The sequence below is a fragment of the Kogia breviceps genome, chromosome 14 (genome assembly GCF_026419965.1).
Source record: "Kogia breviceps isolate mKogBre1 chromosome 14, mKogBre1 haplotype 1, whole genome shotgun sequence".
Classification (NCBI taxonomy): Eukaryota; Metazoa; Chordata; class Mammalia; order Artiodactyla; family Physeteridae; genus Kogia; species Kogia breviceps.
Genome location: NC_081323.1, coordinates 62,500,264 through 62,526,162, shown reverse-complemented (window position 1 = coordinate 62,526,162; position 25,899 = coordinate 62,500,264). Strand labels below are relative to the sequence as shown.

The window sequence follows — 25,899 nt, the reverse complement described above, 5'->3', positions numbered from 1 at the left end:
CGAATTTATTCCATTTGGTTTGGGTTTAGGAGATTGGTCAGAATTGAAAGAAACTAATGAGTCTATTTTCTTTCTGTTACTTTTCCTTTTTATCTTGTGTCCAGTATTAACTAAGTGACTAAAATTTCTGAAGATCTTCTCTTCCTTTGTTCATGGTAGAAAGACTTATACACCATCATAGCCTGGTGTGAAACCTTAAGAACCCAAACACTGTGTAATTCTACATTGAGCCAATTCTGGACCAGCTTGTTGAAAATATTTTAAGGAGTTTAGCAAAAGAAAATCCTGTTTCAATGACTACTTTCTGATTTCCTCAGTTGTTTGAGAAATTAGTTATTTGCTAGATTTTTTTAGATGTTAAGATTAAACATTCTATCTCAGTTTCTACCAGAGTGAAAACCAATTGATCTATTTAAAATGGAATCTTACTAGAATTAACAGGTGATTTAGATTTGAAAGATAGTATGTTCCACTGCAATCAGAAATTTCCCCTTTTATACAACATACCGATTTTAAACTTTACCAGCATGTTAAATTTCTGTTTTACTTTTTGGATCTGACTTTGTCCCAATGATCAAATCAGCTCCAAAATTATTTATTAAAAACATAGTGCTGGGCTTCCCTGGTGGCGCAGTGGTTGAGAATCCGCCTGCCTATGCAGGGGACACGGGTTCATGCCCCGGTCCGGGAAGATCCCACATGCCGCGGAGTGGCTGGGCCCGTGAGCCATGGCCGCTGAGCCTGCGCATCCGGAGCCTCTGCTCCGCAACGGGAGAGGCCACAGCAGTGAGAGGCCCGCGTACCACAAAAAAACAAAAAAAAAAACATAGTGCTTTGTGTTTTAGGGCTAGAAAGGACCCTTTACATTTGCCAAGTGCTTTATAGTTCATCAAGCTCATTCTTCTCAGTAACCCCATGATGAATGGTCCCCATTTGCCAGATGAGGAAACTGAGCTTCACACTGAAGCATTCACTCAAGATCATTTAATGGTCAGACTTGAGCTTAGGTCTTCTGACTCCAAGCCCAACACTCTTTCCTCAAAGTTCTCACAGTTGGGCTTTTAAAACATATAGAACAAAACCAGACAGAACGAGTGCCCACAAGGCCTTCTAAGAAGGAAGAAATTATTCTGCACAAGATGGCAGAATGCGTCTGGTGGGGACAGTTAATTAGTTTGTTAGAACGGTGGGGTATTCTGTGCTAAGCCTAGAGAAGTGGAATGAGCAGGTGGAAATTGGGGTGGAGGAGCGAGAGGGCTCTCAGCAGACTGACCTGACAAGAGAGGAGGGGTGCCATTGTGGAATGCTGGGTTCTGCGTGTGGTGGGGAAGAAGGAGCCCCTCAAAGGATGACCTTGAGCCCCAGTGGAGCCAGTCAGAGGTAGCCTGATTTCCAGTGAGTGTGAAGGTGTGTTTGGAGTGAGGCAGGGAAGAGGTTGAAGAAGAAATGTAAGAAAGGTTACAGATCATTGACCTAGTTTGCCTGGAGTTGCTAAACAAAAGCAAGTGAGTGCTTGAACTTGACAGTGAGGTTTCAAACCAGGGGTGTAGGAGAACTGTCCACAGAGGGTGGAAAGACATGCATAGGAAGTTTCAACTCTGAATTGCCTCTGTAAAAGCTGCTGCCACTCCATCCCTTGCCCTATTTGTTGTCTAAATGGAGGGAAAGGTCAGCCCTAACCAGCAACTTTTTTCAAAGGCTTATTAGGCTTTTTTAAAAATGAAATGCAACAAATTGCAGTTGTTAAATTGTAATGGCATGTCTTTCTTGTTTTGAAATATTTCCCTTTACACAGTGACCAATGATACCGCAGGCACCTAATTCTGCTCTTGTTCTGCAGCCTGGAGTACTCGGGTACTTTGAGTTCAGTGGCTCACCCCAGCCTCCTGGTTATTTGACCTTCTTCACTTCAGCATTACATTCATTAAAGAAAGGTAAACATGATTCATATTAAGACATTATTACTTTAATAGAAATGTTTGTATATTGATATTTTCTGTTGCATGTTATCTTTATGATTATATATTTCAGTTTTCTTGATTCTTTTTCTCTGTATTTGTGTTAAATAATTACATTATTTTATGGTGCACTGGCAAACAAAATTTTGTGCTGTTTCAAGTATAGTCTCTTAAATGTTTAGAGACTATTATTTTTTTAAATGTAGCTTGACCACACAGTGTCTGCAATGATATACTTTGCACTTCAAATTTTATTATATCATAATCTCTCTTTTTGTGTGGCGTTACAAATTTTGGTCAAAGTTTTCAGTGGTTGTATTGTCAGTTGGATGTATCATAATTTAGGAATACATTTTCTTAAAGAAGTATTTCTATAACAATGAAAGTCATGTCACATTACAGGATAAGCCTACTGCCAGGTTCACTATTCTCAAATCCATATATATTTTTTTACTTAGCTAAATCTTGTATTATTTGAGTGTCCTACTTTTTAAATTAAACATTTTTCATGTTGCCCATTTTTTCGTGTTGCTCCATGTTCTTTCTCTATATCAGCCATGACCTTATATGTCAGCTCTCTTTTAGATACTTTGATTTGCTCCTCATCTCCTTGTTACCACTCTGGTCCAAGCCACTTTCCCACCCCTACCCTAGGCCAATGGGCACTTAACTGGTATCCAGTCTCGCCCCTCCTTCCTCACACTAGGGCCTTTGTGCTAGTCCTTCTTCCTGAAATGTGCCCTCTCCCTCCCCAGGGCCCAGCTGTCCACCTGTTGAACCCCTATTCATCCTTCAGATTCCAGCTTAAATATCACGTCCACAGACTACCCCCTGGAGAGAGATTTGTTGTTTTCTTTCATAGCACTCAATATAGTTTGTATTTATTGGGTTGGCCAAAATGTTCGTTTGGGTTTTTCCATAACATCTTATGGAAAAACCTGAATGAACTTTTTGGCCCACCCAATATGTGTATAGTTATGAGATGATTGGTTTACTGTCTCTCATCTTCCCTGGGCTGGGAGATTTCTGAGGGTGGGGATTGTCTGTCTTCAGTTTAGTGTTCTTTCTCCAGCATCTGGCACATAGCAGGGGCTCAATCACTATTTGCCAAATGAGTGATCAGATTGATGGCCATGTCATCTTTCCCTCAGTAGGTCAGCCAAAAATATGTAGTCATCCTCCTATTACTGGATATTACATTGCTTCAATATTTTGGGGAGGGTATTATAATAGTATACTATTAATACGTCAAATAATTATATTACTTGCTATTTTAATATGTCCATTGTCTTAAGGTTTTATACATAGAGAATCTACTGTATTTATGCTTTTCATGCAGGGGACTCTGGGAGAGGAACTCAAGCTGTCACATTAGGTGTGTTTTCTATCCACTTGAAAGACTTTGAGCTGCACAGCTTCAGGTGACTAAGAAGGCTCAGTGAGTCAGAGTTTGAATTTTGAAAACAAAATACTACCAAGTTAAATAAGCTTAAGCAAATAGATGTTCAAAAATCTTAGGAAACTAAATAAAGTCCTTTGAAGATTATGTATAAAAGGGTAGCCTAGAGTCAGTCACTAAAATGATGGCAGCATTCAAGTACTTGAGATGGAGAAGCTATTTCAAGATTTGGAAGGATGTTTTGTTATCTAGTTGGCTTATATTGTGTGTTTATGATTCATCTTTTTCATTCAGAGGTTTCCAAAATTTTGCTTCTTTTTGGAAAAACCTTTCTAAGTATAAGATAGTAGCCTTGGGCTTCCCTGGTGGCGCAGTGGTTGAGAGTCCGCCTGCCGATGCAGGGGACGCGGGTTCGTGCCCTGGTCCGGGAGGATCCCACATGCCGCGGAGCGGCTGGGCCCGTGGGCCATGGCCGCTGAGCCTGAGCGTCCGGAGCTGGTGCTCTGCAACGGAAGAGGCCACAGCGGTGAGAGGCCCGCGTACCACACATACACACAAAAAAGATAGTAGCCTTTTTTCCTCCCTTTTTTTTTTTTAGTTGACTTACCCTTGTTTTTTTCTTTTTTTTTTTTAAGCAAGGAAGGTAATAAATGGATAAAAACTACTTGAAGGTACAAAATGAACCTTTTGGTCAAATCACTAATTTTGACAAATGATTACATGAAATTTCTTCTCAGAATAAATCAGCTCAATTTACCTGTACTACATTTCTTCCCTCTTTTGTGATTCTGGTTGGGTCTTATAAAATCCTGTTGCATATGAACTTTGCAAGAACTGAGTTCATTCTAATTAATAATTTTTCACCCCAGTTTTGTGGGTAAACTCCCACTTAAGCTTAATGAACCATTTTTAGAAGAAAAAAACAAATTTGGAAGGATTACCTAAAATAAATCTTGCCTTGAGCATCTGAGTTTTTTTCCCCTTTTCTTTCTCCTACCTTGAAGTCAAATGGTATTTTACTTATTATTATATTATTATTATTAATAGCCAATGTCAAGTAAGAGAAACACGTGCAGACTTTTCTTTTAATGGGACAGTTTGGAATGTAAATTCTAGGTCATTGTTGTGTTTCTATTGTGTACACAAATTGAGGCCTGAGGAACATTTGACACACTTAACATTTGGTTATAGAGAGCTTAACTGACGAAGTGTTTAGTCTGTTGTGGTAGAAAGCAGATGTCCTGGTTCACCAAGCCACAAGCATATATAAAATACACGTCTTTCCATTGCCTAAATGTTTGTTTTTTTTTTAATTGCCTTAGAAATAGCCAGAACACTCTCTAACATTCGTTTCTTGAAGCTAGTTGGCCATCGGTCTACAGATATTTTGAGAATGTACCGTATATGAAGCATCCTGCCTGGGTGCTGTGGGGTTGCTGAGAGGGGACATCTCAGTTACCTGTGTCCTTTACCTAGTGCTCTCCAACTTGGTGCTGATTCGTCAGTTGATGTCGCCCCTCCTCTTAGGTGGTATGGGCAGTAACCCTTTTGTTCTATTTCTGTCCATTATTTTCCTAGCCATTTTACCTTTATCATTTTTTATTTAGCGGTTTTATATTTTCATGTAGTTAAATCTGTGGTTCTTTTTCTTGATTTATTTTTTTAGAAAAATCTGGTCACTAATTAGTTCACTTCTTTTTGAATTTTAAAGTTATTTGGCACTTTATGCTGCCTGGATTTACTTTGGCTTAAAATACAGAGCACAGTTGATTTTCCTCCCTTCTTATTGGCTAATCAGTTAGCACCATTCACAGAATAATGCTTTCTTTATCCTTCATCTTGATGATGCTTGTTTTATCACAAAATATTTTCTAATATGTAATTGGGTCTATTTCTGTGTTTTCTCTTGGTCTAGATCCCTCTTTTTCTATGAGTAAATATTTCATTTTTTACATTGTAAGTAATTACCTGGTGAACTCTGGACTCCGCATCCTCTAGTTCTGGTGTTTTATGGAATATTCTTTTATATCCATCTATGCATTTGGCTGAATTTGGGTTGGAATTTTATTAAATGTTTAAGTTGACTTAGAGGTAATTGACATGTTCATAAAACTTAGCCCCCCTTTCTAGAATCACAGCATGATATTAATTTATTCAAACCTTCCTTTCAATTTTTTGTAAAAGGTCTTACACATCCCTCATTAATGGTTAATCCTTTTAAAGTGCTGAATGATTAACTGTGGGCTGGCAGTCTGTGTGTTTCAGGATCCTGGGGAAGCCCATCTCTTGTACTTCTTCACTTTTCCCAGACTGCAGAGCCTGTTCCTCTTGGAGCCTTTCCACCTTTGATCTTGGCAGACAGGCCTAAAAAAAATTTGTCTAAAGAAAATTTGGTAGAGGGGTTGATATTTTTAAGTTGCTTACTTGATTTTCTTCCATCTTATGATTATTTCATTATTTACTCTAAAAATGTGTTCTGGTAAAATGTTATATTCTGTTATGATTCAGTGACCTTTTTAAAAGAGAAAATTTGCAACAAATTTTGTTCAAAAGGAATGCAGTGCCGCCTGAGGGACAAGCAGTGGCCTGGGATCTGGCAGTATCTGGTCCTTAGCCTTTGTCTGCCCCTGGCAGGTTTATAAACTTGAACAAAACATTTAACTTTTCTGTGTTTGAGTTTCTCTGTCTGTAAAATTGGAGAGGGTGAAGGTAAGGGTAAATGCTTGTTTTACAAGGCCACATCATGTGTGAAGTATGTTGTGTGTGAATAAAGTAATAGTCTGAAAATCTGTAGCAGTTTAATGAGAAAGCCACTGGCTGAGAGCACCTGAAGTAAGTACTGTGTCTGTTTTCTTAAAAGCATCTACACCAGATAGTATGTACCTTGAACGACCAGCAGACACAGGTCTTCCTCTGCCCTTTTCCTGGAGCACTCCATACCTGCTGTTTTTTCTGTAGTTGGCCCTCCATACCCACAGGTTCTTTACTTTTGGATCCAGCCAATCCTGGATCGAAAATATTAGGAAAAAGAAAATTCCAGAAAGTTCCAAAAAGCAAAAATTGAATGTATCGTGTACCTGGCAACTACTTCCATAGCATTATGTTGTAATTACAACTGTTTACTTAGCATTTACAGTCTGTTAGTTGTTATAAGTAATCTGGAGGTGATTTAAAGTATACCAGAGGATGTGTAGAGGTTACATGCAAATACTATGCCATTTTATATAAGGGACTTGAGCATCCATGGATTTTGGTATCCAAGGGGAGTGGGGGCTGGAACCAATTCCTTGTGGACACCAAAGGATGACAGTACTGCATGGTGTTCTCGCTGTGGAGCTGACTGCACGTCTGTCCCACCAAAATTTGAGCTGGTTTGTTCAGACAGTATTTATTGAGCGCCTTGAGGCCAAGGTTTTGTTGTCTTTCTCCTACAACTCTAACAATTCAGCTAAAAGTTTGAATGAATGACTAGTTAAAGGATACTTTACCTTGAAATTGCTCAGGTTGGAGTGACTTTGGCAGAGGGATGTTGAGTCATTTTGGATACCCTCCCACCACCACTTCTCCTCATGCCTGGCCTTTCAGGTTCCATAGACCAATGTGCAGGAATCACTCCCACTGGACTGGATGGTGTCCCTGCCTGGCTTATTCTCCTAACTCTTTTTTCTTGGCTTCTCGCCGTCCCCTGACACTAGAGTCCTCATGGATTGAATTGAAATTCACATGATACTTAAATGTCATCTTCAAAATACACTAAACTATTAACTAAAGACGTCGTTTCCACTCCCTTCCACCTTTAGGAATTCCTAAACATAGTTGACAGGGAACCTTGTGGCATTAGTTTTCTAAGGAACACCTTTGGAAAATACTGTTGTAATGAATTTTTTTTAATAGGAATTTTTTAGAGGAAGAAGTAATTCCAGTGTAGGGTCCCTCTACTCCACTAGGTGGTGTCTGATGGTGCTGTGATTTGCTGGTAGAATTGAGTCAGGACACAAAAAATCTCCCTCCTCCATATCCTTATTCACAGATAAAGCTTTTTTGGAGCACTTTTCTGTTAGATTGTGAAACTTTGTACAACATCAAGAGGTCTGAAAAGTAGGATTTTCTTATCCTGAAAGTGACATTCTTAAAGTCATTGAAAAGACAAGGGATTGACTTCTTAGGCAAGGTTGACTCTGAAATTGCTTTATTTTCTCAGGTTCCTGGGTCTCACTCTTGGGAGTTTGGACCAAGCATTGGGTTTAACAATTCTCCGTGAATGAAACAGGTTCTAGGTCACTGGTTTTCCCACATAATCTCATTTGTTGTCACTATACTCACTTAAAGAGGGAAATCTTTTTCTAACTGCCTGTGTTCTGAGGCCCTCTGGGTACTGATTAATACACATTAGAAATTCCATACCTTTTGTTCCCATACCTAAAATTGACTTTTTAATTATGTTGCTATTATTTTAGCAAGGATGTGATCATATTTCACAGGAAATGCTTTTATTCTTATTATGACATCTCTTAAGCCTTGTAAGTGCTGCTGGATAAGCACTAAGGCCAAAAACAGACATCCCTGCACTTTGAATTAGCTTCAGAAGCATGACTTATTAATTCAGCAAACATTTGAGGATCCACTTTGTGCTACAGCTGTAAAGAGGAGTAAAACCTGTTCCTCACCATCGGGGTGCCACCAGCTAGTGTGGCCAACAGGTGGGCTTACTCACAATGTGAGTGCAGTGACACGTCTGTGACAGGCTTTGTCAGCACGAAGGTGGGGCGTGCGGATCAGATCAGGGAAGACTGGAGGTGGGGATGATTTCCCAGGAGAATGAGGGTCAGCCTTCAGGTAAGTGTGTAAGGAACAAGAGAGTGGAAGATAGGCGGCGTTGAGAAGAGCAAAAGGTGTGCAGAGAGCTCAGAACTAAATTTAGTGCCCATTTGTAGATACTTTGATTCCTTGAACCCATGTATTTGAAAAATTACAACATCTTTACTTTCTAATTGTCTTACGGTATTTTCTGCCTTTTTACAGGTGTCCTGTTTTAGTAGTATGTATGTGTGTGTTTTGATTTTTGATCCTATTTCTTCAAGGTTGTCGGGGCGTTTTGGTTTTTTGTTTTGTTTAAGCTGAAATAAGACTCCTAGACAAAAAATCCAAAACACTAAAATCTTAGAAACCTCTCAGGGATCACCTTCTATAATAAAGTCACAAACTTACAGTGAAACGACTCGCCTCAGTGCAGACAAACCCTGTTCTGGTCTCCACTTGACCACTTGTTATGTAACGTTGAGCGTGATAAGCTGGTACTGGACAGAGTACTTTACCTGGATGATCCAGTCTCCAGTGCCACTCTTTGAAGTAGAAACTGTTATTATCTCAGTGTTACTATCTCAGGTGAGGAAACTGAGGCTTGGAGGAGGTTGTTAACAGAATCTAGGACACTGAGGCAGAACAGTAGCTCCCCAGAGATGTCCACATTCTAATCCCCAGGACCTGTGAATATGTTACATTACATGGCAAGAGGAAATTGAGGTTGCCTGTGGATTTGGGTTGCTAATCATCTGACATTGAGAAAGGGAGATTATCCTGGATTATCTGAGTAGGCCCAGTGTAGTCAGAACGGTTCTTAAAAGTGGCATCTTAAAAGTGACATCAAGAGGCAAAGAATAGTGTCAGAGTGATGCAGTATGAAAAGGACTTGTCGGGCCATTACTGGTTTTGAAGACGGAAGGGGCCACAAGCCAATGCAGGTAGCCTCAAGCCAGGGAATGCAGGTAGCCTCTAAATGGTAGGAAAGGCAAGGAGATGCATTCTCCCCTAGAGCCTCCAGAAGGAACATTACCTGCTGCACCTTGATTTTAGCCCAATGAGGCCCATTTTGGACTTCGACCCCCAGAACTGTAAGATAAATTTATGTTTTTTTAAGCTACTAAGTTAGTGGTAATTTGTTACAGCAGAAATAGCAACTTGATATAGTCACGTCCCAGTAAATGAGGAGTGAGATAGGAATCCAGGACCACATCACTCCATCAGCCTCCGTACTCTCCGGAGGTGGGGCAGGTGGCACAATATGGTGATTCCTACCTCCTGGTCTTTGCCCATGATACTGCTTAAAATGCAATGCCTTGCCCTAGTTATTATCTGCCTTCCTAATTTTTCAAGGCCTAACTGAAGTCCTCTGGGATTTGTAAATATTGCCCGGTCAGCATGGTGTCTGGCACACTGTGGACATCAAGTGGAGATTTCCATCCACTGGCTCCCTTCTTGGAACTCCTGTTGCACTCGTTGGCTGTGTCTCCCACTTAGCAACCAACGTTGTTTTCTGATTTTCCCTTAGACTTTAGTAGTATCTTGCTAACAAGTAGTCAGAGACTGACCTGATGAGTCATGTTAGTGGCAGATGTCCTGTGTGACCACAGCTCACCAGTCACCCCTTCTCACTGGTCTTCAGTTTCCCCATCTGCAGGATAAGGTAACTTTGCCCTAGTTGCCTCTAAAGGAAACTTAAGCTTGAAAATGCATTGGCCCTTGGCCTGTTTTTTTTTTTAGACCTGGAAGCTAAGAATTGTTTTTATATTTGTAAAGAGTTATTTAAAAAAGAAGAATATGTGACACCTATGCTAGACCCTAAGAGCAGCATAAGAGGGGATGGAGGAGGGATTTCTAAGCAGATGTGTTTCTTTTGTGAAGTCTTTCCCTCCCTGCGGGTGTTTTTTTTTTTTTTTAAAAAAAGGAATTTAATTGAAATACACGCAAGGGACGTATTTGAATTGATCATTTTAATATTATGCTCTGGTTAAATGAGAACAATGGTGTGAGGGTGTTAAGTTTACTGTCATGTTAGTATATAGAACAGTGCATATTTAGTTCTATAGTTTATGTTCCCCTGAAATGACGTATTTGGAACTATATTTTTCTTTCCCTCCTCCCTAACTCACAAGAAAGAGAAAAATCACAGCTAAGGAGTTACATGTTTACTTAGAGTTTAGCAGTATTTTGGCATGTACCAGAATGCGCATATTGTATCTCTGGTGCCCATATGCCAGATTTTTTTTCTAGATAATTGCTTTGTGCTTTATATTAAGAATTTTGAGGGAGTTCCCTTGTGGTCTAGTGGTCAGGATTCAGTGCTTTTACTGCTGTGGCCCGGGTTCAGTCCCTGGTTGGGGAACTGAGATCCTACAAGGCATGCGGCACAGCCAAAAAAAGAAAAAAAAAAAAGAATTTTGACAGTATACAAATCTCAGAGTCAGATTTCTGTGGAAAAAAATGCAAGCAATAGCTATAGTTCATACATTGAAAACAAACATTTCTATAAACTATTGCATTTATTTGAAGATTTTTTCATTTTAATGAATGCATTTAAAGTGTGTGAAGTCATCAGCTAGTGAATGATGTTGAATCACCATGTAAATGTTGAGTAATCTTGGAGGGGCTGTTGTTATTCCTTTTTATATAATCCTGTCGTTTTCCTTTTTCTTCCTTGTCCAAAACCTTGTAAAGAAGAGTGGGAAAGCAGAAGTTAATAAAAATGGCAGAGTATAGAGTAAAATGAGAATCGTTGCCAGGATGGAAGGTACCACAATACAGGTTTGCCTTTTGGAATGTCACTACTTCCCAGAGTAAAGAAGTGAGAGAATTTTTCGCAGGGAGTAAATAACTTCTTAGCCATGCAGATTAAAAGCCATGTGACTCAGGGAGATCAGCTAGGTGGTTTGTGACCACCTAGAGGGGTGGGATAGGGAGGGTGGGAGGGAGGGAGATGCAAGAGGGAAGAGATATGGATATGTATATGTATAACTGATTCACTTTGTTGTAAAGCAGAAGCTAACACACCATTGTAAAGCAATTATACTCCAATAAAGATGTTTAAAAAAAAAGCCATGTGACTTAATCCAGTGGTATCGTTTTGAAGTATTTCATGGTTTATTTGGTAGCAGTTTCCTTTATCAGTATTTTTCTTCACCTGATATTCCATTTTGTCCTATGATCCCTGAGAGATTAGCTCACGTGAAAGCCTCCTGGAGAGCAGATGGCTATTCCTGATGTAAAAATTTCCATGTTGTTCGGTTCCAGCATTTCTGCTCATTATTTCATTGTATTCCTGGGTACCTTACTTTGTAGGACACCAAGCGCTGTTTACTCTAGCACTCTGAGAGAATTAATTTCAGAAGCTCAGCAGTTTATACCCAGAGTCACAAGGTTTAGAGCCCCACCTTTTCCTTTCCGAAGGAGAGAGTGGGACACATTATTAAAAATAATCATTCACTGCTCTTGGATTCTTAAAAATAATCATTCACGAAAAAATCTTTGTCTTATGTATCTTTCCCAGATAATTGTCCATTATTAAGATTTACTGGCTAATGGGCTTATTTTATTATCTTAGCCTAATCTTCTTCCTGAGTTACATGAATCTTGCTTTTTCATCATTGCCACCTTGGCATAGTCCAGTAGAACTATAAGATGAACCTTGGAGGTATTTAAAAATTTCCTGTTGGCTGCGTTAAAATTTAAGAAGAAATAGGTAAAATTAATAATTTATATTTCATTTAACCCAGTGTACCCAAATTATTAGCATTTTAACATGTAATCAGCCTAAAAACTATTGAGATATTTTACTTTTTTTTTTTTGAACCAAGTCTTTTATACTTAACAGCCCCATCTCAATTCAGCTGCTAAATGTTCATTGGAAATACTTGATCTGTATTTAGAGTTCATAAAATTTACAGTTGAAAAAGTGATTTATATACCAAATATTTATATTGTTTCATTTTACTTATTTTATTGAAATATAGCTGATTTACAATATTATATTAGCTTCAGGTTACATACCCATGTTGTCTTAAACATACTTAAACATTTTCTGACAACTGAGTTGAGTATCACTTTTAAATTAAATTAATTAAAATCAAATAAAGTTAAAATTTAGTCCCTTGGTTGCTCATATTTCAAGTGCTCATTAGCCACATATGGTTAGTGGCTACGACATAGGACAGTGCACTCAGGGCCTAGGCCTCATTATCCAAGTATCCTAGGGAAAACAGTTACTTCCTAAGATGCTGAGTCTCCTTCCTGTAGGCAGTGTCCTCCCGGTAGTCTTGGTAATCTGGTAGTTGCTGAGTGTGAATTGTGTAGCTTTGCTTCTGGCAGGACCCTTTATTAACTTTAAAGCACAGTTAAAAATCGATTAGTGGAAAATAATGTGAAATATATATATATACATATGTACATATCTGAATCACTTTGCTGTACACTTGAAACTTATACAATATTGTAAATCAACTATACTTCAATAAAAAGAAAAAACTTCTCTTTTGCTAACAAAAGAAATGAATTCTTGTTCTTTCTGGAATGTTTGAGAATTTTAATATGTTGCCTCACTGAGGTCTTGCCTCAGAATGTGTTTGCTTTACACTGAACTGAAGTTTTAATATTAAAAATTGAATTTAAAGCAATGGTTTTAAGCAAAATAAAGTAGTCTGATATTAAAACATTAGGCAGTGGCCCAAAACAAAAAACCTGAATGCACACCAGAAAGGTCACAAGTGAGCCAGATGAATCTGAATGGAAACCAGATAGAATTTCAGATCTTTCCATTCTCGATGCATCCTTGGTGGTTGCTATGAGGTAAATGGTGACAGTGGTGTGTGGAAGGTACAAGAAGGTCAGCAGAAGCTCCACCTATGGGAGTGTGGGAAGCAGGGATAGAGCATTCTGTTAGTGTCAGTAAAGAACCCTAGTCTCATAAAAGATAGCAAAGGGTAAACCTACAATACATGCTAAAAGTAGACAATGTTTAATGGATCAGAGAAAGGCTGTTTGTTACTCAAAGCACACAAACAGCGAATCAGCATGATAGTATTCATTCTCATCACCCCACGTCTCATGGGGAGCCTAGTGGTGGCTGTATGTGCAGTGGGTTGCCTTGTAGCTGAGGGACACAGTGTCAAGGACTCGGCACCTTTTGTAGCAGGCGGCAGTCTTCATGCTGTGGTCATCTTGACATACTTAGTGTTTGTGTGACCAGCTACAGAAACTGCTCAGTAACTACTGCCTTCACCCAGATGTTCTTTCAAGATGTTAAATCTTGCAGGTGTCTTTCTGACACCTTGCACTGGATGGTTAATAGAGACTATAACTGGCCAGTTACCTGGCTAACAGTTTATTGAAAAATTTTTTTTCTTTATTATGTTGAGGTAGGTTCCCTCTTTGCCCACTTTCTGGAGAGTTTTTATCATAAATGGGTGTTGAATTTTGTCAAAAGCTTTTTCTGCATCTATTGAGATGATCATATGGTTTTTATTCTTCAATTTGTTAATATGGTTTATCACATTGATTTGCATATATTGAAGAATCCTTGCATCCCTGGGATAAATCCCACTTTATCATGGTGTATGATCCTTTTAATGTGTTGTTGGATTCTGTTTGCTAGTATTTTGTTGAGGATTTTTACATCTATATTTATCAGTGATATTGGTCTGTAATTTTCTTTTTTCATAGTATCTTTGTCTGGTTTTGGTATCAAGGTGATGGGGGCCTAATAGAATGAGTTTGGGAGTGTTCCTTTGGCTGCAATTTTTTAAAGAGTTTGAGAAGGATGGGTGTTAGCTCTTCTCTAAATGTTTGATGGAATTTACCTGTGAAGCCATCTGGCCCTGGACTTTTGTTTGTTGGAAGATTTTTAATCACAGTTTCATTTTCATACTTATGATTGGTCTGTTCATATTTTCTATTTCTTCCTGGTTCAGTCTTGGAAGGTTATACCTTTCTAAGAATTTGTCCATTTCTTCCAGGTTGTCCATTTTATTGCCATAGAATTGCTTGTAGTAGTCTCTTAGGATGCTTTGTATTTCTGTGGTGTCTGTTGTAACTTCTCCTTTTTCATTTTTAATTTTATTGATTTGAGTCCTCTCCCTCTTGATGAGTCTGGCTAATGGTTTATCAATTTTGTTTATCTTCTCTAGGAACCACCTTTTAGTTTTATTGATTTGCTATTATTTTCTTTGTTTGTATTTCATTTATTTCTGCTCTGATCTTTATGATTTCTTTCCTTCTGCTAACTTTGGGTTTTGTTTTTTCTTCTTTCTCTAGTTCCTTTAGGTACAAGGTTAGATTGTTTATTTGAGATTTTCTTGTTTCTTGCGGTAGGCTTGTATAGCTATAAACTTCCCTCTTGGAACTGCTTTTGCTGCATCCCATAGGTTTTGGATCGTCATGTTTTCATTGTCATTTGTCTCTAGGTGTTTTCTGATTTTCTCTTTGATTTCTTCAGTGATCTCTTGGTTATTTAGTAACGTATTGTTTAGCATCCATGTGTTTGTGTTTTTTACGTTTTTTTCCCTGTAAAAAAACGTTTCTAGTCTCATAGCATTGTGGTCAGAAAAGATGCTTGATGTGATTTCAATTTTCTTAAATTTACTGAGGCTTGATTTGTGACCCAAGATGTGATCTATCCTGGAGAATGTTCCGTGTGCACTTGAGAAGAAAGTGTAATCTGCTGTTTTTGGATGGAATGTCCTATAAATATCAATTAAATCTATCGAATCTATTGTGTCATTTAAAGCTTGTCTTTCCGTATTAATTTTCTGTTTGGATGATCTGTCCATTGGTGTAAGTGAGGTGTTATTAAAGTCCCCCACTATTATTGTGTTACTGTTGATTTCCTCTTTTATAGCTGTTAGCAGTTGCCTTATGTACTGAGGTGCTCCTATGTTGGGTGCATCTATATTTATAATTGTTATATCTTCTTCTTGGATTGATCCCTTGATCATTATGTAGTGTCCTGCCTTGTCTCTTGTAACATTCTTTATTTTAAAGTCTATTTTATCAGATATGAGTATTGCTACTCCTGCTTTCTTTTGATTTCCATTTGCATGGCATATCTTTTTCCATCCCCTCACTTTCAGTCTGTATGTGTCCCTAGGTCTGAAGTGGGTCTCTTGTAGACAGCATATATATGGGTCTTGTTTTTGTAACCATTCAGCAAGCCTGTGTCTTTTGGTTGGAGCATTTAATCCATTCACGTTTAAGGTAATTATCAATATGTATGTTCCTATTACCATTTTCTTAATTGTTTTGGGTTTGTTTTTGTAGGTCCTTTTCTTCTCTTGTTTCCCACTTAGGTTCCTTTAGCATTTGTTGTAGAGCTGTTTTGGTGGTGCTGAACTCTTTTAGCTTTCACTTGTCTGTAAAGCTTTTGATTTCTCCATCGAATCTGAATGAGATCCTTGCCGGGTGGAGTAATCTTGGTTGTAGGTTCTTCCCTTTCATCACTTTAAGTATATCATGCCACTCCCTTCTGGCTTGTAGAGTTTCTGCTGAGAAAACAGCTGTTAACCTTATGGGAGTTCCCTTGTATGTTATTTGCCATTTTTCCCTTGCTGCTTTCAATAATGTTTCTTTGTTTTTAATTTTTGCCAATTTGATTACTATGTGTTGTCTCGGCGTGTTTATTCTTGGGTTTATCCTGTATGGGACTCTCTGCACTTCCTGGACTTGGGTGGCTATTTCCTTTCCCATGTTAGGAAAGTTTTTGACTATAATCTCTTCAAACATTTTCTTGGGTCCTTTCTCTCCCTCTTCTCCTTCTGGGACCCCTATAACGCAAATATTTTTGCGTTTAATGTTGCCCCAGAGGTCTCTTAGGCTGTCTTCATTTCTTTTCATTCTTTTTTCTTTATTCTGTTCCGCAGCAGTGAATTCCACCATTCTGTCTTCCACGTCACTTCTGCCTGTTATTCTGCTATTGATTCCTTCTAGTGTAGTTTCCATTTCAGTTATTATATTGTTTATCTCTGTTTGTTTGTTTTTTAATTCTTTTAGGTGTGTGTTAAACATTTCTTGCATCTTCTCGATATTTGCCTCCATTCTTTTTCCGAGGTCCTGGATCATCTTCACTATCATTATTCTGAATTCTTTTTCTGGCAGGTTGCCTATCTCTGCTTCATTAAGTTGTTTTTCTGGGGTTTTATCTTGTTCCTTCATCTGGTACATAGCTCTCTGCCTTTTCATCTTGTCTGTCTTTCTGTGAATGTGGTTTTTGTTCCACAGGCTGCAGGATTGTAGTTCTTCTGTCTGCCCTCTGGTGGATGAGGCTATCTAAGAAGCTTGTGCAAGTTTGGAAATTTTATTATTATTATTAACTGAATAGGATCATGCCGTTGTTGGACCATTGTTGGGGGAGGGGAGAGCATGATTCTGAATTTATTTTTAATTATTAACATATTCACATACCTTAATTAAAATATTAAAGCTTCATTAATTTTAGGACAAAATTACTCATTTTATAAATGACAACGGCCCCAATTGTAGAAAGCCCTGGAGCCCTGCTTAACAGAAAGTTCTGGATATGGAGATGAGAAGTGTTGTTTTGTGTCTTTTTATTTTATTTATTTATTTATTTTGTGCATTATGCGGGCCTCTCACTGTTGTGGCCTCTCCCATTGCAGAGCACAGGCTCTGGACGTGCAGGCTCAGCAGCCATGGCTCACGGGCCTAGCCACTCTGAGGCACGTGGGATCTTCCCACACCGGGGCACGAACCCGTGTCCCCTACATCAGCAGGCGGACTCTCAACCACTGCGCCACCAGGGAAGTCCTCTTGTGTCATTTTGACACTGTAAACTTCCTCTGCTAATTCATGTACTCCTTGTACACATGGGACTGCAAACTTAAGCTGCTTCTTCCAGCAAGATTTCCACTATATGCAGGAACTTTAAAAATGTGTAATTTTTGTAAATTTCTCTGTAAAAAATAAAGTTTTGAAATTGTAACATGTTTGGGCATGTTAGAATCTGCTCTGTGCAAGCGGCTGTCCATTCTTATTAATGCAGTTAAACAGGTTTTTGAATGACCCCTTTCAGCTTTTGAGTCAAGCTGTCACTACTTATTCCTCTGCTCCAATAAATCATGTTGGTGACTTTGGCGGACTATCAAATGAGTTTCCTACTGGCTGCTTTTCCTTCACGCCTCTCTTTATCAATGTCAATCTATCAAAATTCAGCCCTCTCCTGGAGAGTGGTGTCTTTGCTTCTACCAGTTCACATCCTCTCTTGGGTCCTGCTTTTTCTTCTGACAGCTTTGGAATCTGAACTTATATGTTATGCCATTTTTTTAAATTTAAATTTTGAACTAATTTTATGCTTGCAGAAAAGTTGGAAGAATAGAACAGGGAGTTTCCTAACGTCCTGCCTTCACTTAGCTTCCCCCATTGTTAACATATTATTTAACCATTCGTTAGGGTGCTTTTGCCAAAACTGAGAAATTAACATTGGTACAGGATTATTAACTAAACTGCAGACGTTATTGAATTTTACCGGTGACTGTTTTCTGTTCCAGGATCTGATCTGGGATCCCACATCACATTTATTAGTCTCCTCCTATAACAGTTCCTCACTCTTTCCTTGTCTTTTGTGATATTGACACTTTTGAAAAATACTGGTTGTTTATTTTGTTGCTCAAATTGTTCTGGCTTTGGCCATTAGGAGCATCTTGGGTTGGCGCCTGTGTCCTTTGAACATATCCCCCTCCTTTTACAAGCACATCTTTTGTTCTGACTCAACAAGATGTTTCAGGCTCATCTTGTACTTCCTTTGCCCCAGCTCTGAGATCAGCCTCTTCTCCAAGAAGCCCTGGTTTCTTTTTATTGGAGAGTGACATTTAGAAACCCAAATCTGGGTACAAGATATGCTCTTCAGTATCAGGTGTCATTACTTCTAGGCCCTTTCAGCAGACAGAGCTAGGACATATACATATTTATACCCACACACATGCATGCCTCCATAGTTCTATATCTATTATCTGTGTCGTAAGTCATAAGGGTATACGAAAGGTCATAAGTTTATACTAATTTCTTCTGATTCCAATCTAACACCACAGAGTTCATTTTCGCTTTCCCCTCTTCATATGTTACTTTTCTCCTGCCTTGAGAAGCCTGGCTCTCATCATCTTTAGTTTTACAGTATTCAGTCAAGATACCATTTGCTGTTCTCTTCTGGTTCAGTTCTTTCTCCCCACTCACCACCCCTTCACTGAGGTGTGATGCATTTGCAGTACAGCTACGTTGGTTTGTTAGTGCTTGTGTTCCCCACTGGATCCCCACACATGCTGGTTGGTATCATGATTTTAGTTTTTGAGTGTGTGAAGGCTGTGAGCTTTGCTGTGGCTCTGATACTCAGAGGAAAGTCAGGCTGCCTCACCCCGTTCTCCAGTTCCCATTACCCATGCCCCCTTTGCCACCCACCCTATAAGTAAGCCATTTCCGTCATTTCTGGTTTATTATTTTTATTTTCTTTACTGGTTATTTATTTACTTATATTTATTTGGGTGTGCCAGGTCTTAGAATTGCAATGCACAGGATCTTTGTTGCGGCACGTGGGATCCAGTTCCCCAACCAGGAATTGAACCCGGGCCCCCTGCATTGGGAACATGGAGTCTTAGCCACTGTGCCACCAGGGAAGCCCCATTTCTGATTTACTCTTCTTGTGTTTCTTTGGTTTTATGCCATTTTAAACTCATCAGGTTTGTGCTAGATTGTCCAGCCGCCGTTAGGGACACGGTCACTCTCACCTCATCCTCAACAGCCACTCCTCCTCTGAGAGGAAGATGCCGCCACTGCTGGAAGGTGGGCCGTGTGGTTAAGCTAGAAACTTCGTGTGTTTAGCACCTTCATGTTTTAACTACTTGGATATCAGTTGGTAGCATTTAAAGTTTAACTGATATTTTATTTAACGTTTGCTAATAAATCAGAGGGGATAGGAAAGAATGCACCTTTTCCTACACCTTTAATACTAGATGTTTTAGTCCGTTTTTAATCACACAAATATTACATTAAATATACTCCTTGGGGGTGGGGGAAGAAAGCTCCACACCTAAGGATAAAGTCCCCTTTGATCTCCGTCCCCCAACACGAAACAATTTTTATTATCCTTTCAGATTCTGTACACATTCCTAAACATACGTACCTGTAGGGGAAAACATTTTGTGTGACGCTTTTTTCCACATAAAAGGTATACTTTATCTTTCTTCAGCTTGCTTTTTTACTCATATGTGTCTTAGAAAATCTATTCATGTTGTATAGATAGCCTTGCCCCACTGTTTTTAACAGCTGCAGAGTATCTCTTGGTGACTGTCCTTGCGTGTCTCTTGGTGCACATGTGTAGACACTAAGAAGTGGAGTGGAGGGGCTGCAGGCTGTGTCGCTGTCTCACTGTGATCACTACAGCAGATTGCTCTCCCAAGCAGCTGCCATTTTACCCTTTCCACCAGCTTTGCATCAGAGTACTCGCTTCTCTGCTGGTTATCAATATTTGATATTTCCTGTGTCTCAGATTTTGAAGGTGAAAAGTGGCATTTTGTTCTCATTTGCTTTCCTCTGAAATAGTGAGGTTGAGTGTATTTTTAGCCTTTTACATTTCCTTTTCTGTGATGTGTCCATTTTTAACTGCTTTCTTTTTCTTACTACTTTATATGAGTTTCTATATATGCTAGATTGCTTCACTTAACTAATATTTATTAATCAAGAGATCAATATTCATATGCCCAGACACTGCTTTAGGTGCTGGGGTAACAGCAATAAACAAGGTTTCTAATTTCACAGAACTTAAGAGGAAGTTGGACCAAAGAAAACCTAAATAAATCAGTAGGATTATGTACCTGTTAATAAGTGCTATTAAAAAATTAGAGTAATGGTAGAGAGAGGACCTGAGTCAGGAGGGAGCCCCAGTTTCCCCTTCCAGACCGTCCTCTGAGTGTTTGCCCAGAGGCGGGTGGTCAGGGAGAGCTTCTCAGAGAAGGTGGGGTCAGAGCTGAGATCTGAATGATGAGAAGGAATTGGCCGTGGAAGTGTGCAGGCAGAACAGCATGTGCCTGGGCTCCCAGGTGGGGCTAGTGAGTCGGGGGGACCCGGACGGACACAGCGCGAGTGCTTGTCAGAGACAGCTGCACAGAAGTAGACATGAGGTCTGTTTCAGGAGGTTGTTTCTTCGGCTTCTCCTTTTCTGTCTAGGCTAGGTGCCCAAAAAGAGCTTTGCTCTGGGGAATTTGTGCGTCAGGATTTGATCACTGGGTTTTGTGGTTGTTTTAAGGCATAGGCTTTTTCTTTTTAATAAAGGAAAATTTTCTGTTTCAGATTACCTAGGAACAGTACGATTTGGGGTTATCACAAATAAACATCTTGCGAAACTGGTATCCTTAGTACACTCTGGAAGTGTGTATTTACATAGACATTTCAACACATCACTTGTAAGTATTTTGAAATCACGTTTATATTAGCGCAGTGGTTCTTAACCTTGTTTGGATCACAGACTTCTTTGAGAATTGGATAAAATCTATGGATACTCTCTCTAGGAGAGTGCACATGATTTTATATTGTGAACTGAGAGTCCCTACAGCCCCTCTGTAGCGCCCATGCCCCTGGTTTAGAACTCATGCATTAGAGGGCTCTTGGATTTAACATCTAGAAATTCTGTTTATATTCTTAGATTTTGATACAGCCTTGTTAGTTTTCCTTCTTGGATGAAATTGCAGAGTTACTCTTGGAGAAGTGTTACTCTGGGCCCATATTCTCAGAGGTTAAGCTTCCTTTGGGCAATGTTCTTTGTTCATTTGTTCCATTTATCAAGAGTAGTAATGTGACATGCTTTTCTCCTTTAGCTGATGAAATGGATTTTGAAGTTCTTGTCAAGTCACAGTGAGAAGTTGTTGGCTTTCCACCCCAGAGAGCCTCGTTTTCCATTGTTGTCTTTGTTCCCTGATTTTATTTGCTTTCTGATGGACCAGCCCCAACTCAGCTATTTCTGAGCTTTTGGCCTGTATCCTGCTTAGTCTGTGCTTCTGCTCTGTTTATTGCTACTTCCTCAGTCCCAGCACTGAGTTTATTTTTCTTCAGTATTTTCTCTCTCTGACTTCATTGATGGTGTCAGTGACTTACAGGTCGAGTGAAGACCAGATCTCCCATACCCAGAGTGCCCAGCCCTTTAATCCCATGTTCCCCTCAGCTCAGCGTGCAGGCCTCATGCTGTTAGACCCTCCCGGGGGGCGCCCTCAGTACCAGTCACCCTGGCTTCTGCATATCTCTACATCCCAGATGGCTTTACTTCTTGCAGTTTATATTCCCAAAGTCAAATGTATTTCTTTGTTTTTCAGATAGAAATGTTGATTATGATGATCATGTTTTTTCAGACTCCCACCATCCCACTTTGGGAATCACCGCTGTGATGGTTTCTCCCACCACTCACCCAGTCTCCTTGTTTCTCTGTCTAATCTTCTTTAGACTTCATCTGCCTTTGCTATCATTTTCCTTCATCCCTCCTTTATAGCATGCTATACAACCAACATATATCATGTTTATGTATAGTAAAGGGTACTGAGGAAGAAATTTAAAATAGACGGAGAAAAGAAGGTAGGACTGAGAATGATACTGAAAAAGATATTGGGTTTACTGCATCAGTTCCATAGTTTTTAAGGTTGTTTGGTTGGTGTAGCAGCAGAATTCCTTTTAGCAAATGAAATATTACTGGGATACCAGTATTTTTAAAAAATAAAAGCAGTGGACATCTTTGTTGTAAGCCAATTTCAACCTCTATTTTGGGGAGTGTAAAATATCTCATTTTGTGGAACTCTCCAAAGCATTCTGTGGGGAGTTTTGTTTGAAACCCAGTGATTTATATCACTGGAATTTCAAAAATAATTTTGTGTTGACGTAGTCTTGATTATTATAGGAAAACAAAGCAAAAAATCTAGGTGTATCTCTCCATTCTGTACACATAAAATGTGATCCGTGGCCTTGTACAAGTTCTAGGTCACTCATGGATTCATGCAAATATTTGTTGAGTTCCTGCTCTGTGCCGGGTGTTCTAGTCACTGGGGGTACATGTGAGCAAGGCAGATCCAAACTTCTGCCCTAACAGAGGGTTGCCAGGGACCAAGTTAAACATGATTTTACCAAGGTAAAAATTATCCTTGACTCCATCATTTCTGTTCCCTTAGAGCTCCCCTTGCGCAGGGTAGAGGTCATTGTTGCCAGCAGCAGGCAGGGAGTCTTATTTGTTGATAGACGAGTCTGTCTAAAGGGAAGAAGATGAACCACATGATATGGAAGTCACCTCTTACAGCTGCTTTTGCTTTTCTGAGCTGCTTGTGAGGAAGCACTCTGTCTGGAGAAGTAGAGGCTAGGGTTTAGCTGCACAGGCAGGGGACAGGTCGTGTCACTGCTCTGAGCCTCAATTTTCCTCACCTGTGAAGTGTGGGGTTGAGGACAGGGCTGATGTGCTTTGATCCTGCCCTGCCTTTTATCCTCTGTGCGTTTGTCCTTCCCAGGTCTTTCCCAGGGAGGTCATCAACTACACAGCTGAGAACATCTATAAGTGGGCCTTAGAAAACCGAGAGACGCTCCTTCGATGGCTGCGGCCACACGGCGGCAAGAGTCTCCTGCTGAACAATGAACTGAAGAAGGGACCAGCACTTTTTGTATTTATACCTTTTAATCCCTTAGCCGAAAGTCATCCTTTAATCGATGAGGTAAGAGTCATAATGGTAAAAGGTGTCTCATAAGGAGTTGAGAAACTCATTAACTTAGCCTTTTCTCATTCCGTGATCAGAGTAGTTTCCCCTAGTCGCCGAGCGGCCTCCAGGAGCAGCTGCTGCGTTTCTGTGGCGTTACTCCTTTCTCCTGTAAGTGAGCAGGAGAGCCTGTGACTTGGGTAGGACACACCACAGCCTATCTGGCCACATTACTGACAGCTGCTCAGGTCTGGGTGAGTCGGAGGGGACAAGGAAGGCAAACTGTGCCTCTCTGGAAAAGGACCAGATGGCCCTCTTCCTGCGGTAACAGATGCCTGGGAGAGGGGCAGAGAGGATGGACAGCACAGGCAGGGTTTAGTGTGGCCTTTGGGATGCTGTTGTCACAGGGGTTTGAACAGACTGTTGGCCCTGGCCACTCTCAGCCCAGAAGCCAGTAGCGGTGGTGGGTGACCTTGGGATCCCATGTTTTTCTAAACCTTGCATGTCTCACAGGGCAGTTTTTGGAGACAAACGCCATCAGGAGTCAGCACCTCCCTGCTGCCTTTTCTGCTTCATCTGGTGCATTCACTGTCTCTGGGTGTGAGTTTATTTTATACATGGGATCGTTTGGAGGCACTTAGAGCAATAACAATCAGCCGAGAGCTCCTGGGATTGCTAAATTGGATTTACTGGGGGGTTTATTTTTTCCTTCCCTCAAGGATCCCTTAATTGGCCAAAACCAATTTCAGACAGCCAGTGAATCACTGGCCAGGCTTCCTAGATGCTACCTCTCTCAAGCTCTCCATGTGAGCCTGATGGCCTGCTTTCCTGAGGGAACCGGGAGGCCAGGCCAGGCCCCTCACTTGGCTGCTCTGGAGCCTCTTTGTTGAGGTTATTATCCCTGCTGGGGGCCTTCTGAGTGAATGCTGCTACCATGGCTTAGAGGAGGAAAGAAGAGAGATGAAATAGCTTTGTTTATTCTCTGATTAGGGAGGACTTGAAGTAATACTTAATTTCTTTAGAAAATCTTCACTACACAGTTACTTTATGAACTAAGACACTCTTTCTTTACTAAGACACTCTAGTATTAAGAACCCTTAAAACTCTTTTTAGGAAAGGTGGGGTTTTCAACCAAGGTATTAGCCATGGTTGTGGATTTTAACTTTTAAAGTTTTCTCCTGGAGAGTTCTGTCTTGTCTGGCTTGGGCATGTCGGGGTTCTGGGTTGGGTGGTATTTTGTGACTGGAGCCCAGTTCCTCTGGGGGCTTGTGCTTGGATTTAGACACCTGGTGGGAGACACTTGCTTTCCAACTCTTTGTTTCTGGGTGAGTGTCTCCCCCATCTCCCCGTACTCCTCTGTCTTTGTTTATCAAGGTTTTGCCCACAGCTCATTTCCTCCGGGCTCTTAGTGTCCCTGTGAGGTGAAGAGAGTACCTTAATTGCAGCCTGTGGTTAAACCAGGTGGCATCTTAGCAGTGTTATGGATTATTCAGCCAAGTGCAGTACATTTCCCTGTTCATTTCAGGCCCCTTTAGCAAACGTTTATGGAGCACTGTGCCAGGAAGCCACGGTGGAGAAAGATGGAGAAGGCAGAGCCTTGGTCTCATGGTCTCGGAGGCCTGTTTGGTAGGGGAGCAAGAACTTGCTTGTAATTCAAGGCAGAGGGTGCTCAGCCCCAGAAGGAACTGGAGGAGAGTGGGTGCTGTCCCGGGAAGCTGGGGGCTGGGCAGGAGGGAGGCAGGAGGGGGCTGTGGGAGGGGTGAGTGTTTGAGACAGGCCTTCAGGGGTGGCCAGAATTGTGATGGGCTGAGAGAAATTTAAGGGAAGGAATAGCCTGAGCAAAGGCATGGGGGTGGGCAGGGGGCGATGGGTTTAGATATTAGGAAATAGGACAGGTTGTATGGTCTCCATAAAGGACTGATTGAAGAAGACCCAGGAAAAAAACATTGGAGGAGAGGCTTCTGGGTGCTTCTTTGAGGACTCCAGGATTAATCATAGCCATCAAAGTCTGATAATGGAGCGCTGTCAACAGAGCTGTGTTACCATTATTAAAGTTTTCCTAGCAGCCGTGTTCCAGAAAAGTGAGAAGTAGGAAGATTCTGAACTTGGACGGTGGTGTTGGGGATGGGAAGTGGGGCGTGTGACCATGGAGAGAGTGACACAGTGACTAGAAGTAAGGAAGTCATCCTCGGGGTTGGGCGGGATGGGAGGGATGAACACCTCCCTTACATGAGGGTGAGTTTGAAACTCAAAGGCTCCTTGACCCCAAAAGAATTTAATCCTTAAGCCTTATTTTTCCATTATGCTTTTAGGCCCAACTTTGGGCAGGCGATGGAGGAGGTCTGCCTTGTAGAGTCGGGGCGGGAGAGTCAGTCAATAAGGGACGGCCATGTGGGGACCGCCCTGTGAGGCCCAGGCCGAGACCAGGCAGCTCCTCTTCCACACATGTGCCCCACCCCGCCCCTGGGAGAGCACGGCCTGCACTGCGCGTGGCATCAGGCCCCTGACCCCAGCATCTCCAGAGAGTCCCAGAGAGGTCATGAGACATCTCAGTGTGCTTATCAAAAGAAATTCTTAGCGCAGCCAGAAGAGGCTCTGTGTGGATTCTTAGCTTGTTTTTTTAAATTATTTTTATTATTAATTAATTAATTTTTATTTTTGGCTGAATTGGGTCTTCGTTACTGCACGGGGGCTTTCTCAAGTTGCGGCGAGCGGGCTTCTCACTGCGGTGGCTTCTCTTGTTGCGGAGCACGGGCTCTAGGCGTGCGGGCTTCAATAGTTGCGGCACGTGGGCTCTAGAGCGCAGGCTCAGTAGTTGTGGCGCATAGGCTTAGCTGCTCCGCAGCATGTAGGATCTTCCTGGACCAGGGCTCGAACCTGTGTCCCCTGCATTGGCAGGCGGATTCTTAACCACTGGACCACCAGGGAAGTCCCAGGTTCTTAGCTTTCACAGTGCTGCTCTGAGGCGTCCACTGCGTATGAGTCTGGGGGACAAAGGCATCTTGTCCAGACTTAAAGATTTCTCCGATTAACGAAAATGGAAGGAAGCATT

General features: G+C 40.8%; 1 protein-coding gene across 3 annotated transcripts in view; it reads left to right on the top strand.

Annotated features, from left to right (window-relative positions):
• TXNDC11 (thioredoxin domain containing 11) overlaps positions 1–25,899 on the top strand; it is a 63,349-nt gene that overhangs the window by 22,144 nt on the left and 15,306 nt on the right. For all 3 annotated transcript variants that reach the window (XM_059036289.2, XM_059036292.2, XM_067011839.1), the window contains 3 exons: positions 1,841–1,934; positions 20,476–20,588; positions 22,665–22,865. In XM_059036289.2, coding sequence (XP_058892272.1) covers positions 1,841–1,934; positions 20,476–20,588; positions 22,665–22,865 — 408 coding nt within the window. The remainder of the gene's footprint in view (positions 1–1,840; positions 1,935–20,475; positions 20,589–22,664; positions 22,866–25,899) is intronic.